Source organism: Carassius carassius, chromosome 17 (assembly GCF_963082965.1).
Source record: "Carassius carassius chromosome 17, fCarCar2.1, whole genome shotgun sequence".
NCBI lineage: Eukaryota > Metazoa > Chordata > Actinopteri > Cypriniformes > Cyprinidae > Carassius > Carassius carassius.
In genome coordinates this window covers 28,496,635-28,514,533 of record NC_081771.1, presented here as the reverse complement: position 1 = coordinate 28,514,533, position 17,899 = coordinate 28,496,635, and the positions used below count along the sequence as shown (strand labels likewise).

Genomic DNA, 17,899 nt, shown 5'->3' with positions numbered 1-17,899 from the left:
ACAACAGATTTTTTTCAACCGCATCTTCGCTCATATTTACTGTACCAAGGGGGCTAATAATTCTGACCACAACTGCCAAACCCCTGACAAAAATAAATAAATCTCTTCCATGAGCACTTAATATATATATATTGCTGTATATTAGATAAGTTTAATACTTTAGTGTTTGTTCAAAACTCTAATCATACACGCAGTAGTAATAATGTTGCTTCCCTCTGAAAACACCACTAATTATTCCTGCCAAAGTACTGGAGCACCAAGCAGGTGATGGGTTTTCACCCCCAAAATATCCTTCTATTTTTGCATGCGAATGAGAAGGAGTATTTGAAGTTCCTGCTTTGCAGATCAGCATTTATTTGCTTGACTGAAGGAGATGGTGATTATTGTAATAAGCTGGCCGCTGAGATGTTCTTCTGTGTTGAAAGCAGGGCTTTAATTAGTCAGAGCAAAGTTTGGCAGTAATAAGCTGCTCACAGCCCTTTAGGGAACAGACTTTCATGGTGTGTAAACAGCCGTCTGAGGCCTCTCATCCTATGAGTGATTCGTTTAATGCCTGTATTTGTTACAATGCAGTTTTATATAGCTATAAAGTATGCTGCGATTTCCAGAGAGGATTGCGATTTAGTAAATGAGTCCACGTGAGTGCAGGCTCACTTGCGCATCTTGTTTGTCTGATAATAAATCCTGAAAAACCTAAAGTGTATTCTGGGAACCTGTTGGGGAAGCTCCTTTGAAATTGTAGGTTATCAAAACGATCATGATTACATGCAAGCTACACTAAAAGCTATTATTAAAAACTACATTGAAGCCATTTAGAGGGACATAATCAAAGCTTTTAAAAGCCAGTGTTAATTGTTGTTCACAATTTATTTTACTTTCATAATATAGTTCTGCGTGAAACAAGATAATAGCCCGGGACTCGATAGGATCGTGAAAAGTAGGCCAGAATGCAGCCAGACTGAATGAGAGTTTCAGATTAAGAACACGTTATTGCATTTTGACTGAAACTTTGCTTTGGAATTATATGTGCTGATGAATCCTTATCAATTAGTCCTGGAGCCTGCACCAAGAACGTAAATAGTCGTTCTTGATTTCATGTTTTATTTTCTGCAATCAAAAGTACTTTTGCTCCCACAGAAACAATCAGCATCTAATTGTATTTGAACCTAGAAATTACATTATATATCATCAAATCACCATAATAAACCTGAATCGCAGGAATGAACAGCGGCATTTAACTGTTATATTATTTTTCGAAACACACACTTTGCTGTGTGTCCCTCTCAGTCCCTCCATTGAAACTGTGTGTACGGTATACTGTCCGTGTCCAGAAAGGTAAGAAAAACATCATCAAAGTAGTCCATGTGACATCAGAGGGTCAGTTAGAATATTTTGAATCATCGAAAATACATTTTGGTCCAAAAATAACAAAACTACAACTTTCTGGACATGGACAGTATACCGTGCACACATTTTCAATGGAGGGTCAGATACTGTAGCTTTCGGACTAAATCTAAAATATCTTAAACTGTGTTTCGAAGATGAGAGGTTTTACGGGTTTGGAACGACATGAGGGTGGGTTATTAATGACATAATTTTAATATTTAGCTGAACTAACCCTTTAACTATTTGCTTATTAGCTGTAGCATGCATATTAGTATATTGCCTGATTATTAGTACTTAAAAGTTCATATTAATGCCTTATTCTACATGATCATATTTTAGATCCTTTAATCTGACCCCAGAACTAAACTTAACAACTATGTTACTAATTATAAATATACAGCAAATTAGGAGTTTGAGACAAACGTCATAGTTAATATAGTGAGAACTGATTGTTGAACTGAGTGTTCCTGTAGCTCAATTGGTAGAGCATTGCATATCAAGCGCAAGGTTGGGGGTTCGATTCCCCGGGAACACATGATAGGTAAAAATTGATAGCCTGAATGCACTATAAGTCGCTTTGGATAAAAGATTTAAGGTAAGGTAAAATATTAAGGTAAAATTTAATTTATTGATTTAATTTAACTGATCCCCAAACTAAAGTCTGACCAAAACCATATAATGCTGTGCAGGATTAAAATGTATCAGTGAAACTTTTCTGTAAACCAGTGCATTTAAATATTTATATAATAGAGTAGAAAAAAGAGAATGTATAGTTTTGTCTATACAGTTGGATTGATACTGGAAAATGTAGTTAATGTAAATTAATATTCTCACTTCCCCCACCCCAACAGTATCTTGCTCCTCTCAGAAATAAGTTTCTAACAAGAAATGTCAAGTGTAAAAATTCAAAATGTGTCTGTAAGGAAGTATTATTGGCTTACTTAAAGAAAAGCCCAAGCCAATGGTAGGTTCCCACCTTATAAAACATGACATGCATGTATGTGCTTTAGGTTACAGGCGACGTCTGAGCAGTTGGCAGAGGAAGAACTGAAACTGAAGCAACTCATTGAAGACGGTTCCAGTCAAACTGGCACAGACGCTCAGACACAACATAAGGTGAGACACCATGTCTGAATGCATGATCACGCTGAACACACATCTGCTGCTTACACACATCTGCTTGCGTCAGAGCTTTTCACCTCCTAAATCATTTTTCGAACCATTCACACTAGTGGTTGGGGTCAGTCAGATATTTTTAAATTGCAGCAAGGATGCATTTAATTGATCAAAAGAGATATTAAAGACATTTATAATGTTACAGAAATGTTCTCAAAGACACTGTATCATGGTTTCCACAAAAATATGATACACAGCACAACTTTTAAATATTGATAAATGTTTCTTGAACACCAAATCAAAATATTAAAATGATTTCAGAAGGATCATGGTATGTTTAAGTCAGTACACTTTACTGTAAGTTGCACATCTCTCTGAAATCATTATGACCGGTTTATAAGGAGCAGCAAGTCAGGGCTGTTTTTATACTTGTTACCATACCAACAAACAACCTTGTATGGAGGTCAGCTGAACTCTAGGTAAACAATGTTATTTTGTCTTTAAAAACACAGACTGAAGGCTGTTGAATCAGAGTTGCTGTGGTGGGCTGCAGTAAGACTGTGGGCTCTATCATACACCCGGCATGACACAAGTGTTTTTTTTTTGGATGTTTCATCCTGAAACATTTGTCATTTTAATGTCCTGTGCCACGTTGTTTAAATAGCAAATGCATTTGGACCCATGGGCTTGCTGGTCTGAAAACAAGGTGTGTTCAGGCGCATTGCTATTTGGAGGCAATGAAATAGTGCGCCATTGACCAACAAAAACCTGGTCTAAAGTCTGGAGCAATATTTTTTCTTAGTTATTTAAAGAGCGTGTCAGTAATATGCACCTTTAAACGGGTGCACAATGCACGTATACTTTTGCTTTTTTCTACACTCATGACATGCAGCAGCACACAAACATTTTTAAATTTAATTCTGCAATGTAAATAGCGAACCTGCCATGGCACGAGGGCAACTGGCTTTTAAAGGGGATGGGAGATGAGACTCTGATTGGTTTATGGTATGTTATGCCCAAAACACACTCATTAAGAAAATGGGGACAACCCTTTTAGACCATGCACCGGGCGCGCCGACCATTTTTCCTGTCCTTAAACTAGCAAAAGTGGATTCAGGCATTCCCTAAGCACAGTTGCTGCGTGCACTTCAGACCATGTGCTTAGATCCTTAAAATAGGGCCTTATGGCTTATATTATAGAATTGAAGTTATTCTAATTAAAGAAATAGTTAACCAAAAAATTAGCATGAAATGTAAATGAATTTGCTGAAAAACTCACCCTCAGGCCACCAAGATGCGGGTGAATCAATTTTCAACAAATTTACAGTTTTGTTGTGAACATATTGTATGTCATTCTTCAAGACAAATACATTTCTAAAGCAATGAACTCAGTGCCACATGAGTACAGCTGAATGTAGATTATTCATATTTGACCAACACAAAAAACACAGGAACTGATGTGAACCTTCATGTTCTGTTTGAGGCTGACTTTCAATGACTAAAGTGTTAAAATAACAACAGTACATTTCAAAATTCTGCCTTCAGATTATTTTAATATTTTCCTGTATTGGGTCAGTTTATAGTTGGCAGTAGTTAACTGCTATATTGTGTACACTACATTTTATATCTCTTGAGACACTAAATAAGAATTAAATACTCCGTATACTCATGATAACTCAAAGAGAGGTCATGGAGTATCGATGTTGTATTTTTTGTTATTACAATTTTGCATTGGTGACTGTATATGTAACATACTGTACAGTGTTGGTGTGACTCCATCTTGTGGTAACTGAAGCTGATGTGTCTGTCTGTTGGTAAATGAATCTGGTAACATATTTTTTCTAATGTTGATGAAAGTTGAGAAATCACCCCTAATTATCCAATCTGAGTGAGTGAAAGGAATTATTAGCGGTTAAACAGGGAAAGTTTCACATGAATTAGATGATTGCTGATATTAATGATTGATTGAAATGTTTTTACTGTTCTGAATATGGTAATGCAGTGTACGTCAGCTTCTATTTGCTGTCAGCCATGATTAATTCATTCCATAAGCAAATGTTTGCTATACTTGTAAAGTGAGCAGTTCTCATCCGGTCGTGTGAGCTGCACAGGAAGGGACCTTCATAAAATGGTTTATGGTGTTTCTTTAAATCACATTGTAAGCAGAAAGCTGCAGTATTTGGGAGACGGTTGGAATATTGGTGTGCATGTTAATGCACTAGCATAATGACTAGCTCTTCCACCCATAAATGTTCCATGGCCTTGACCATGGAATGAAATATTAAGCAGCAGAATGAGAGAGTGATGTGTCCTCTAAGGATGACTGTTGACCTTTTCTCTGTTGCTCATCCTTTAGGGAGAGGTCGTGGTGGAGCCGGCGGGAGCAGGTGAGTGTGTGCCACCTGTGTCCAGGCTAACCATCTGCCTGTCTGTTTCAGTTACACAGCATCAGGCTCGTCTGCTTTCTACACCTGATTATTGCTTCCCCAAAAGAGTAGAATCCTTGACCAAACAATAGTTGTGAATCTGTGTTAAATTAATTCCTGGTTAACTCAGTTGGTAATAGTTTACAATAAGGTTCAGATTGATAACATGAGCATTTATTGATCTAGATTAATGTTCATTTAAAGTCAAACACTTAACATATTTATAAATTCATAACATGAAACAACATTAATTAACAGTAATCAATTTATAGCTATACTTAATGTTATTAAATAGTATATTATGTACACTACAATCTAAATGTTTGGGGTCAAGATTTTCTATTTATTTTATCTTTTACTTTTATTTTCAGGAAATAATGAATACTTTTATTCAGCAAGAATGCAATTTGTTACAAAAATGCTTTCAAATTGTTAAAAAAAAATTAAGTAGCACAGCTTTTTATATATAGCACAACTAATATTTATGCATGTTACAGAATTTTTACTTTTTGTGAAAGCTTACCAATCTACTTTAGACATATAATAATATACTTTTTTTTTCTTGACAGACCCTAATATTTTGTAATGAACATGTTTTTAAAATATTAACAAAACATCTTGCCACCTTGGAATTCTATGACTCTGTCTGCATTCTGAATGATTTTGAGATGATGAGCTTCAAAGTTTGAATTCCATATAATAGATAGAACCTTTCTGTTATTTAAATAAAAAGTTTTAATGTAAACAAGTTGTCACAGAACTTTGACCAAAATGTCAGATATAATCTTATAATTCCAAGGCAACAGTCTCATCTAAATAGAATGCTATTAAACTAATATCAATCATAAATGTTTCTGATCAAACAGCAGTTGCTGAGACAGACCCTAATGGACCTATCATGGAGAACGGAAAAGAGGAAAAGAAAGGTATAAAATATCAGTGAATATATACTATTCCTTCTTTAGACTTTGATAAGTGCACCAACAGATGCAGACCAACAGTGTCGGTCATCAGATTACAGTACAGTGTCATTTGTCAGACTCTCCCAAACTCAACAAATGGCACTTTAATGTGTTCAACTGGCAAAAACAAGAGCCAATCAATGCAAATATGGGTCTGTTGGCACAGTGTGAATTGGCCTTAACCTATCATTGAAAGAAATCACAAATTTTTACTCGGAGCGACCTGATATGTAAAGACCAACACTCTATAAACCACATAACAACATCCTAAAATACGCCCAGAACACCTTAACCATCACATAGCGATGGCCCAGCAACAATTCACAATACCTTTAACATATTCTCCTTCTATTACTCTTTTTTTTTTCACCTGTCTTTTGATTCTTTTTTCTGTCCGCTTTACAATCAATTATAGAATTAAAGCATTGCCTTGCCAATGCCTTATCTTAATTACTTCAGTATTCATATCATTTATGAATATTCAAAGTAATTCTAGATTCGTACTCTTGGTTTCTGTTGCAGATGATTCTGTGCAGGATGAAAATCACGACGAGGAGGAAGCAGGACCAGTTAATGGTGCTAAAACAGAAACAGACACCACACCACCTCTTAACGGAAATGTGGAAGGAGATCAATCACACAGTGGTCCAGAAGAGGACGAACATGCTTCTGCTAACGACTTCAACAGCCACCCTGCTGGAGAACTAGGTGCTGGTGGTGTAACTATGACCTTCCTTGGCTTCAAGGAGGCGGAGCCTGGGCAGGGAGTAGATGAGAATGATGATGGCGGAGCAATTATCAGAGCAGAAAGAGTCATCATCACAGACGAAGGGGAGGAAATCCCAGAGGAGGTCAAAGCTGCTCAAGAGCCTACTGTGGACACCACAAATGAAGACACTTCTGGAAACACAGAAGAAAATGGTGCTGAGGAAAAGACAGAGAAGCATCCGGAAGCTACTGCTGACCCAGAACATGCAGAAGTGATTGAAGATCCTCCTGCTGAGGAGATACTTCCAGATGTAGCAGGTGAAGGTGAGACACGAGAGGAGAAAGATCTTCCTGAATCGACTGAAACACAACCTCAGAATGTGACAGTAGATGGCACTATCGAGGCAGCCCAGGTTCCAGTTTATTCCACAACACAACCATCTCCAACAATCAGACCAAAAGTCGAAGCAAACTCAACAGAATCGCAAACCCCAAAAGACGAGGAGGTCACGCTCGCCACGCGCATCTCGCTCAGCCAATTTCAGGATGTTCCACTGGATGGCGCTGGAGAAACTGCGGAGTCAAACGCCAAGGCAGAAACAGAGAAACCGCGCGCTGAACAAGAGCCTCTGCTTGTCTCCAAAGCAGCGGCTCAGCTAGATACCAGCGCCCCAAATCGAGCAGAGGACGCAGGTGCACCAAAACAAAAAACCTGCCAATGCTGTTCAATCATGTGAACAATCTGTTGATGTTTGACTGTCCCTTTTTTTAGTCTCCATTCCTTTTCATCGTGTCTTTCACTCTGAATATAGAGTTTGTTGTTCAAGACATTGGTATTTTGATCTTCAGCTGTTCAGCATGTCGGAAAAGTGTTTATGATGTACTGAAGCCTTCAAGACTTGCATTGCCTTCACTGTATTGAACTCTTTTCTGTGTAAGAAGAAGCACATTGCCTTGCAGGAAAAGACTGGAAAGGCTTCAGTGTGCATGATGTTGTTGTTGATGTGTCATCACCATTGGTTGCATTCCCAGCCTCTGGTGTCTGATTATGCTCCTGTTTTTATGTCTGGTGACTCTAGAGCGTTGGCTGCCGACCCACAGAGGCCTTGACTGTTTTAACACTACCATATAAAAATATTTTGTTTTTCTCAGTGCCGTGGGAATCGTCGACCCACGTGGGTAATTAATAAATCTCAACCTATAATAGTACAATATAGGCATTCTCTAATAGAAACCATTCGTGTGCCTTGTTTATGAATCAAATCAAAGAGACCATAAAGAGATGGAATGGTTTCCTGTGATTTTATACACGCTGTAACATCTTCAGAGTTTTTTGTATTGTTGATGTGTACTGAGTTTTAGTTTAATTGCTTTTATTGTTACAGTGCCTTTAACTGCCCGACAGAAGTGTTTTTAGACTTTAAAGGCATGGTTTACCCAAAATTCAAATGTCTGCGATGAAAATAATTTGATGTTGTTTCATAGAAAAGTTTTTTTTTTCTGCAGAACACAAGATAATTTAAAGACTGTTTCAATAAAGATAAATTATTTTGTCCTGCAGAAGAAAGAAATGCATGTTTGAAACAACATGAGGGTGAGTAAATGATGACAGAATTAAAAAATTTAGGTGAACTATCCATTTGAACTGTTCATAATATACTTCTGTGCAGTATATGGCATAAACTGCTTTATCAATCTTGGCAACTTTAGGTTCATTCTCCGACTAACATTTCTATAAGGACTGCTCCTGTTGTCTCTCATTAACGATGTTTAAATTGTGTGTGATTCAAGTTTCATACCATTATATGTAATCAATACTATTCAAAGTTTTCGGTTTAATTCAGGAACTTTTTTTTTCAGCATAGAAAGTTTGATGTAAATTCTCAGTGCCTTAACTGAGAGCCTGTTTGTACAGTTTAAATCAAGAGCTGAATGAAAAGCAGGAAGGATTTTGTACGAAAGTTTACATTGGAAGAGCTGCAGGATTAATAAACTGATGAAATTGAATCAAGGCTATGTTTTTCTTATAAAATAGATTGAAACAAGAAATAGTTTAGAAGGTATATAATGTGGATGTATATGCTGTTAACATAAGGATAAAACAGTACGCTTTTGAAAGTTATCTATGAATGTATAAAAGAGAATCAAATAGTATCACCTTTAAAAAAAAAAGCGCACCAGTCCTTTTATCATGAAACATGAAAAAGAATATTGTATATTCAGTGTTTCAGTGCTGATTGTTTAAATATTCAATAGCTTCAACCGTTTCCATATTTATATTTTATGCCGCTACATTGCACTTTACAGTAAGTTTTCAATTCGTCAACATGAGTTAATGCATTCAGTAATACGAACAAGCATTTATTAACCAGTTTAAAAAGATAATTATGCTTAAATTTGCCATCTTTCATAGTTAAATCATGTTCAATGCATAATAAATGAGCTAATGCTAACTGAAATGACAATGCATTTGTACATGTATCCTAACATTAATAAATACTGTAAAGTTATTCATTGTTAGTTCATGATACCTGATGCACTAACTAATGTAAACATTAAAACGTATTGTAAAGTATTAAAGTAACATGTAGATCTTGCACTATTGTATATGAATCTAAAAGTTATTCATAAAGAGATCCCCTTCAAGCATTAAAGCTCTTTGGATTAGTGATGCAAGGCCCATGATGTACTCAACAGCTTTAGTGCAGTGTGGAAGGAGAGAAATGAACCGCATAGATTTTAACCTTGATTACTAAGCAGAGGGTGGAGGTGTACACACACACACAGAGAGAGAGAGAGAGTTAAATAGAGAAGGAAACCAGGGAAAGAACAGGAATAAGGTGAGAGGGGCACACTTCAAAACATCTTGGTGGATGATTTCAGTTCTTTGTGTCGTTCAGCTGACCTTCCATCCTTTCTTTCATCTCATCGACTGGTAGGCCTATTTTCCTTTTCATCTTGTTTTATGCATGGGTCATGTAATACATGTTGCTCTTTAACTCATTGTGTTACATTGTCAGGAATTTAAACTTGGGCTCATCAGTAGGATATTGCAGGATTATTTTATTTAAAGCCCTCCACATTACTAGTGCACTTCAAGTGAAAGAAGTGCACTTATCCTTATAAGACAGCGGTTTTTAGTATACTGTAGCTAAAAATAGATTTTGTGCTACTTGGATTTTGTTTATATACTTAATATTTTAATTTTCCCAACAGCATTTTACATTCCTTTAAAATTCATTCATGACTGTAATTATATAGTTTGTGTGTTTTCTATCATTCATATGAAATACTAAGAATACCTCTCTATTGCTGTATCAGACTTTCCATGTTGTTTTGTCACTCATGTCCATAGTATAATCTGATTAAACAGTATTAATCTGCTCCTTATGTATTTAGCATTATGCTATGACACACCTTTAAGTCTTTGTGTTTCTTTTACGTCCAGTGGAAAATGCAATCAATGTCCAAATGTTATTTTGAGAATGATCAACTCATTGTCAACAAAAAAAAATATTACCCGACTTGCATGGATATCTGATTTTGAATTTAGGTAAATATGATTCTGAGAAGAGCTGGTTAAACTTTCACTTTCTAAAGAATAGAGATAAACTTCATCGACTGTGAAGGTGGAAAAAGTTCCACTTCTGACCCTGCACACTGTTTAATGTTTTTCTAATTTTAATAACTTTGTTAATCATTCTTAGTATCATGTGCCAATATGGGAAAAAAAGCAGTATGGATCAATGCACAAGACAATGACATTATAGCAAAACAAGAAAAAAAAATGTAAAGTTTATTTTAAGTAAAAAAAAAAAAAAAAACAACAACAATGCTATAGCCTTGTCTATACACTGATATAAAGAAGAAAAAAAAGAAAAGAAAAAAGATTAATGGGAAAAGACATTCATCTGACTGGATATGTTTTAAAGAATAAATAACCTAATGCATTTGATTAAGACTTAGAGGTCAAAACATTGTGAAGCAAAAACCCAAAAGCAACAGACTGCAACGGTGAAAAAGATTCCATGCAGTCACACTACAACTCAATTTAGTATGAGCCTTCCTGAGCTACTGGGATTGAAACATAAGCTGATTAAAGTTTCCTAAATCAGCAAAAAAAAAAAACTATAAGTGTTTCCTTGACAAAGAAAAGGTCTTCAGGGTTCCCTCCTCTATGCTATAACAATGAAGAATGGGTGAGAAAATCAATAAGAAACAACTTTGTTGATAACCAGTTCAATCAAATAAAGGATGCCTGCTTCTGGCTTGTCATTCTGTTATTGTATAACGTGTTTTGCCATTTATTTTACACAGATATATTGCAAAATGGAAACAGATTCTGTGACTTGCCCTCAGAAATCTGAATTCCAGGATGAATGCAGTAATAAAGAAGAAAAATCCCACTTAACTGATGATAGGGAAACAGCAGTAACACAAGATCATATGGAGAAAGATAAAAACACGACCATAGACTCCCAAGACATGATAAACAAGGGTAAAGAAGCTATTAGTGGGACAGCAGTTGATAGCAGTTTTCCACCTCAACCCCACAATCACCCCACCTCCTCACCAGTGGATGGAGCCATTGAGGCAACAGAGGAAGTCTTGAGCAGGACAGTTGAAAATGACCCGAACGGTAATCAAGAGTGGCCACTAGTGCCAGGACTGGAAGAAGATATCCAGCCAGAGAGGAATGAGTGTCAGGCCATTGAGATTCAGGGTGAGGTGAAGGAAAACACTGAAACCAGTGAAGATGTTCAGACAGCTGAAGTTACCATAACAGAGGCAGACAAGGCCTCACCACAAATACCAAATGAAGCCTGTGAAAAAGAGGGACATGAGCTTGAGTCACATGGTGTCTCAGACTCGATTGTGTTCCTATCAGAAAACAGTGAAGTGCAAAATATAGGCTGCAAACCTGTGGACTTCGCCAACACCAAAGAGCAGAGGGTGAGACAGGACAGTCGTTGTGATGAACCATCAAACCTGACGTATTCCACAAGCTCTTCAAAAAGTCTTCTCACTGAGACCGAACCTTTATCAAGCACCCAAAGTGAATCCATGACTGAACCTGTGTTTAATGCCGAGAACATCCAGCAGGGGGAGCCTGAGGTAAGCAGCCCAAGCGGTCTGAATGAGAATGAGGAGGGGCAACAGGTGTGTGGTGTTGCTCCACCCTTAGAAACCATTGCAGACAAGCCAACCAATCCAGAGGAAGGTAACTCAGCTTGTATCTCTACCGAAGTGAAAGAGTCATTGGTAATGCCACAAGGGAGGAGGGAGAGTAAAAGGGAGGAGAGAGAGAGCAGTGAAACAATTGAAGAGCGAAAGCAAACAGTGTGTTTCACAGAAACAGGTGGGACCGAAGGAAAGCAGCTGGGGGAGGTTAAAGATCAAAGACAGGAACGGGAAAACAACGGGCAGAGAGCAGAGTCCCAGTCAAACACAAAGCCTCATCTGGGAGAAGGGAAAGTCAACAGAATGCAGGTGGATCATTTTGATGACAGCCAGAGCGATAGTGGCGTATCAGCTGATTTCTCCCCCAGCAGCACAACAGATGTCTTGGAGGGCCATGATAATGATGCTCCTCAGCTCTCTGAATCTCCACCTAACGAAACTCCCATTGAGAGGGAGATCCGTTTAACCATGAAGAGAGAGCAGAGTCTACGGCGTTCTCGAGGACTGTGCGACACCATTGACAGGACTAATGAGTTTGTGGAAATTCCAGTGAGAAAGCCTATTCTATCCCAGGACCCTCAGATAAGACCCAACCCGAGCCACGACAAAGACCGGCAGTTTGCTGGAAAGAAGATGCAGAAGGAAATTAGTGCCGAGACAGAGAGGGAGAAGGTTCTGGTTGAACTGGGCCGACTACCTGGGTTCTATGACAAGGGAACAGAGGTACAGCTTCAAGACAAAAAGCAGCTTTTTGAGTCATTTCAAGAGCTGAAGGAATCGGTGGCAACCATTAGCAGAAGATCTGCCACCGTAGAGTCTGCCGCTGGAATACAGGAAGCTGATTCTACTGTTGATGTTAAACAACTCCTAATGCAATTCTCACAAAATTCTCCCACCCCACCAGTTACGACCCAGTATGGAGCCACCAACGGTAACCTGCCTTCTGCGTTAGGACCTGGTCTAACTGAAGGAATCAAGGGCCAGATAATCATCATAGAGGCCAATGCTATTCCCACAACTGTGGGAGGACCAAATGGAGGTTATAAGACATCCTCATGCACAGATGGAGGATCCGTGATGCCGAAGAATTCAACAGGTTCGAGGACTTCTGCCAAACCTTTCAGTGCAAGACAAGGTCCAAATTTAGAAGTGACTGAAGATGAAGACTCGAGTTTAGTGAGGGAGAACCCTTTCTTTAAGCTCCGTTCTTCTATGACTCTGCAGTCTCAGGTGGAGCTGGACATTAAGGAGGCAAAGGAAAGGGAACAAGAACTGCAGAGACAGAGAAACAGTCTTTATGGAGGAGCAGCCACGCATACAGAAGAAGGAAGAGGAACAGGAATGGATTTGAGGACAGAATTTAGAGTGAGAGAGTTAAGGGGAACCTCTAGCCAAGAGTTTCCACCACCTCAACAGACTCCAACAGGCCGCCAATTAGAGACGTTCACCACCACCACGTCAGGTGAGTCACTGAAAGCAGCATGTGAAATTTCTGTTTTGGTTACAGAGCAGTTCAAATCAACTGAAGACGTCAATCACACCAGTGTTCCTTTCATGTTTGTAGGTGGAAAAGAACATATTGATGATATTATATATTGGGTGTTAAATTAATAAATGCAGTGACCTCAGTAGAAATCGTGGTACGTTGGCACCAAGATCATACCAGAAGGGCAATTTATTGTTGGCAGGCCACTGAATAATTGTAAATGAAAACATAATAAACTTATGTAGCATTCAATATACAGTTCATGCATACACTGAAAACCAAACCATACACAAACATTTAAGCTTCTGGACACATACAAAGACACATTTGTCATTCAAATTCTGTTGTATTCAAAATATACATTTTATCAGGTTATCCATTGCCTGCAAACAAATCGATAATCTTTGCATTGCTAGCATCACTCGCTACTCCTTAACTACAAGAGAAGATGCTACATAGAGAGAATGTATAAACAGAGGATACATATGCAAGGAACACATGGCATATCTAACAAATCCTAAAAAAATAACTATTAATTTGAAGGCTAAACATCAAATCCATGACCTTGGCATTGCTAGCACAATTCTTGATTATGTGCACTATGGGAAACCTTAATAAAAGCAACACTGGCAAAACTCAACACTTGTGAACTATTATTTAACAGTGTGATTCTAATAATCTTCTGTGAGTGTAAAGTGAAATGTAAATATACTATCATTTGACTGTAAGCTAGTAGTTTGTGCTTCACCATGGCAGCGAACAAACAAATAGCAAAAATGCTAATATGGGGTTATGTCACCAGTACTAACGTAAACCGGATATTGAAATTTCTATGTTATTAGTCAAATGTGCTGACATGAGCAAAGTATGGATAAAAGTACTGTGTTCTGGAAAGGTGTATGCATTTTATATATATATATATATATATAACATGCATGTCCAATACATCTACAGCTCTGAATTATATTTTGCCTATCATAAAATCAATTTTCCTGTAATTTTTTAAGCTTCTTTCATTTCTACATTCTCTTTAATTTTAATGAAAAAAATATCCTTTTCTGTTTACTCAGAAGAGCAATCCTTTACAATTATCCAGCATAACCATTTCTGCCAAAACGTCATAGTACATTTATTTTTCCTGCTGTAAAATCTAAATTTATGCAGTATCACCTTCTTATAGAGTGAAATGTTTTCAGAATAATTCTGTCATTTATATTCTTCCTTGACTGATGATGGCCAATATCAATTTAGCTTTACTGTAATATCAATAACTTTTATTAACAATGGTAATTTTGAGGAAACTGCGGTAACCATGGTACATTTTTGTAAGGGCAGCTAATAGTTATAGCCCAGTATTGCCGGTGTCATAACATTATACTAATGTGATAGAAGTGCAATAGAAGTGACTTGTGTGAACTGGGGTTCTGTTCCAGTAGTAAATATTTGAGTAATATTAAAAATATATACATATATTCTATATTCTTCTATATTTGGACACACCTCATTCATGTTTCTCATCTAAATCTCAGTATGATGTTTTAATACTTGAAATAATTTTTTTAGAGAAATATAAAATGATACTATAAGAAAAATATGTGCCTATTTGTCTGTACTTCGTTGTTTTCTCTCTCAGTGATTATTATGAACATCCAGTACATTAATGGATTATCATTACATACATTTATGCATCTTCTGTTTATAGTTCGTCAATCCACTGGTAAACTGGACTTAACGTGGCCACCGCCCCAAGCTGATGAAGAACAAAGACAACTGTCAGAGGTAGAGGACTTTTTGTTTGAGCCTCTTTTAAAAAAAAGCATCATTTGTGTCCTTAACTATATTATTTTCTGTGACTAAATGTGTATTGTTCAGTTATGCTGGTGTTGGTAACATTGTGGTTAAAGGTTTGAGCTGGTGATTACCCAAATGTCTAAGGTTCAAATTTATAATTTGGTAGTCCATGAATAGGGGTTTTTACAGATACCAAAGCTCTTCAACCTTTCAATAGGTAATCAAAGGAGTATCAAAGTTTCAGTCACACTCCCTGTGCAAACACAACTACACACACTTAAATGTGACGCTGCTGAAAAAGTAGCTTATCTTACTTCATATGACGAGAGTTCAGAACAGAGATCGTACTAGCTGCATTCTTTAGAATCAAGATTATGTCATGACTGTATTATCACTATTAGCACTGAATCATTCGCCTCAGCCAGGGAGGTTTAATGTTACCAACACAATCAAAACCAATAGGTGTTGCCAAGTGAAAACCTTTATCTGAAGACAAAGCTTTTTTTTTTTCAGTTCACCTCAGGTCTCGTTTGCTTAGAGTAAATTGCCTACCTTAATATACGAGGAAGTTAAAATTGCATGTGCTGCTCCTGGTTATTTTTCCCATTTATAGGAATAATTCACCACGAAATGAAAAGTCTGTCATCATTTTTCCACCCAAATGTCATTCCAAACTTTTATGACTTTCATTTGTCAAACACAAAAAGGAGACGTTAGACAGGAAGTTCTCTCAGATAGAACAAATGAATGATAACCAGGGGCTGTCAGACTCCAAACATGACCAAAAAGTCAGATTTGTGCAATATATTATATGATACCCTTACATTGTTATTAAGTGAAAAGTCAAATGTATTCACTTCTCAAATCTAACTTAAATGTACTTATTTGGATGTGCGCATATTCAAATTTGTGCGCTGTGAGCACTTGTGTGACATGTGAGAACCAGTTACAATATTTGGCACAATTGACATCAAATCTTATGTGCCATATTTGAATGTGTGCAAATATGAATGAAATTTGAGACAATTTTCAATGCATAACAACTCAATTTGCCTTTAGAAGACCACTTTAGTGATGCTTTTTGGAGGTTGACAGTCTCTGGTCACCCTTTGGTTTCATTCTTCGCAAAACAGCAGTCTAGACATTCTTCAAAATATCTCCTTCATTGAGGAAAAATGTCAAATTGGTTTAAAACAACAGATGGTTTAGTCAATTTAAATTTTGATTAAATTAGTCCTTCAGCCAACACTTTCACTTTAAAACTGGCATGGTACCCTTTCAAAAGGTATATATTTGTACCTTATTTAACACTAAAGGGTGCATTTAAGTACCCTAAATGTATATTTTAGCACCTAAAGTGTACATTACATTTTTGTACCTTCCGAAAAGGTTATTTTGTACCTTTTTTCTGAGAGTGTAGGCCTATGTTATGTGAGCTAAAAGCAATCAATTTCAAATGCACTTACTAATGTTCTTATTCTAATGTTCTGATAAATACAGAAAACAGTAAAGATCCCGAGGCAGAAAAATCCATTACTGGAGCGCTGGGAGTCAGGGATGGTGAACGGCCGTGTGGACGATGACGACTGAGACTGAAAACCAGCTACAGCATCCTGACATATACATTATGGAGCAAAGTGTACCAGCCTAAAATAAAGCGTATGAACAAATGATCAGTTTTCCTAGAAACCCCTCTGATGTGTTAAAGGAAACCAGTTTGAGTGCCACGTGCCATTATGGGTGGATAAAGAGCATCAATTGCCTCAAAAAGACACTGCGAGTTGGTTATCCAATCTGATATTCCATAACACACACTGTATAAATACCAAATGAGCCAAACTGGTGTTAATGGTAGTAGGTATGGCAGTTGTTGTTGTTGTTTTTTTTTTTCATGAGCTCAAATGATTTCAGTGTAATGATTGTCATTTTGAATGTAATTTTCTGATTTAGTTATACAAATGTTTATATTCACATAGCTGCTCATCTCATAGTAACAAAACAGTCTAAAAGCCTGGAATTCTCTAAGATTACATACGAATTATATTTAAATGAACATTATTTGATAGACATTTAATTACTCATTAGAAAAGCTAAATTATACTGGGAAAAGGCTTTATTGATGAATGATAAAATAAATAAAATCTTGTTAATCAGCCTTTTTGGTCATTTGCGAATGTGACTCATTGTTAGTATTGTGATAGAGGTTTGGCCCTTGGAGTCCGAAACTAGATAACCGACTTCACAATAGGCACAATGACCAGGATGTAATGCTTACGCCATTATCCAAGGCTTTGATTTTCAAATAACAATTAAAGAGGGCTGTGTTCTAGCATTCCATTCAGCTTCCATACAAAAGCCCTTTGCTTGGTCAGTGACATCACAGTCCGTTCTAAGCTTCTGCACACTCAGCCAGTGCTTACCCGACTGCCGTGACTCAACACACCAGTGGGCATTCAAATTCATCACCATGGTGATGATGGTACTGTAGGAAAGGTACAAAGAAAACGTCTGAGCCGGGCGAGATCAGTCATGAGTGAGATCACACACACAGCACACTTTACTGACCCTCTAGTTGCCTGTGAATTATTAATACACTCTTTCTCAGCACAATTAGGCTGCATAAGAATGTTCATTTCAAATATGGCAGTGGCTCATAGAGACCAGGGAAAAAAGATGCCCATTGCTTTCAGTCTTCAATGAGGTTAGATGACCTTTAAGACCAATACACAATAGTATTCTTTGTGACGAAGTATTCTGAGGAAGACAAAACTATATGATTATAATGGGTAGCAAAAACGTTATGGCATGATATTAAAATTAATTTCCTTTTAAGTTTCATGATA

At 37.2% G+C, this 17,899-nt stretch overlaps 2 protein-coding genes across 6 annotated transcripts in view; both read left to right on the top strand.

The window, feature by feature from the left end:
- LOC132161518 (paralemmin-3-like) overlaps positions 1-8,605 on the top strand; it is a 47,371-nt gene extending 38,766 nt beyond the window's left edge. For 4 of the 5 annotated variants that reach the window (XM_059571627.1, XM_059571629.1, XM_059571631.1 and 1 more), the window contains 4 exons: positions 2,397-2,502; positions 4,859-4,889; positions 5,795-5,854; positions 6,413-8,605. In XM_059571627.1, the coding sequence (XP_059427610.1) occupies positions 2,397-2,502; positions 4,859-4,889; positions 5,795-5,854; positions 6,413-7,335 (1,120 nt within the window). In that variant the 3' untranslated portion in view covers positions 7,336-8,605. The remainder of the gene's footprint in view (positions 1-2,396; positions 2,503-4,858; positions 4,890-5,794; positions 5,855-6,412) is intronic. The other variant, XM_059571628.1, reaches the window with a different exon arrangement.
- A 546-nt stretch (positions 8,606-9,151) lies between these two features.
- On the top strand, positions 9,152-17,211 carry LOC132161517 (uncharacterized). The gene is made up of 4 exons (XM_059571626.1): positions 9,152-9,533; positions 10,916-13,241; positions 14,968-15,044; positions 16,557-17,211. Exons 2-4 carry the CDS (start codon positions 10,928-10,930, stop codon positions 16,644-16,646), a joined length of 2,481 nt encoding a protein of 826 aa, XP_059427609.1. The 5' UTR covers positions 9,152-9,533; positions 10,916-10,927; the 3' UTR covers positions 16,647-17,211.
- Positions 17,212-17,899: the final 688 nt, after the last annotated feature.

Bases quoted from the DNA above. Each gene is read 5' to 3' on its own strand.
- LOC132161517 (XM_059571626.1), top strand. From the start codon at position 10,928: ATGGAAACAGATTCTGTGACTTGCCCTCAGAAATCTGAATTCCAGGAT. The intron at 13,242-14,967 runs GTGAGTCACTGA...TTCTGTTTATAG, and splicing joins GTTCACCACCACCACGTCAG to TTCGTCAATCCACTGGTAAA. The intron at 15,045-16,556 runs GTAGAGGACTTT...TGATAAATACAG, and splicing joins AACAAAGACAACTGTCAGAG to AAAACAGTAAAGATCCCGAG.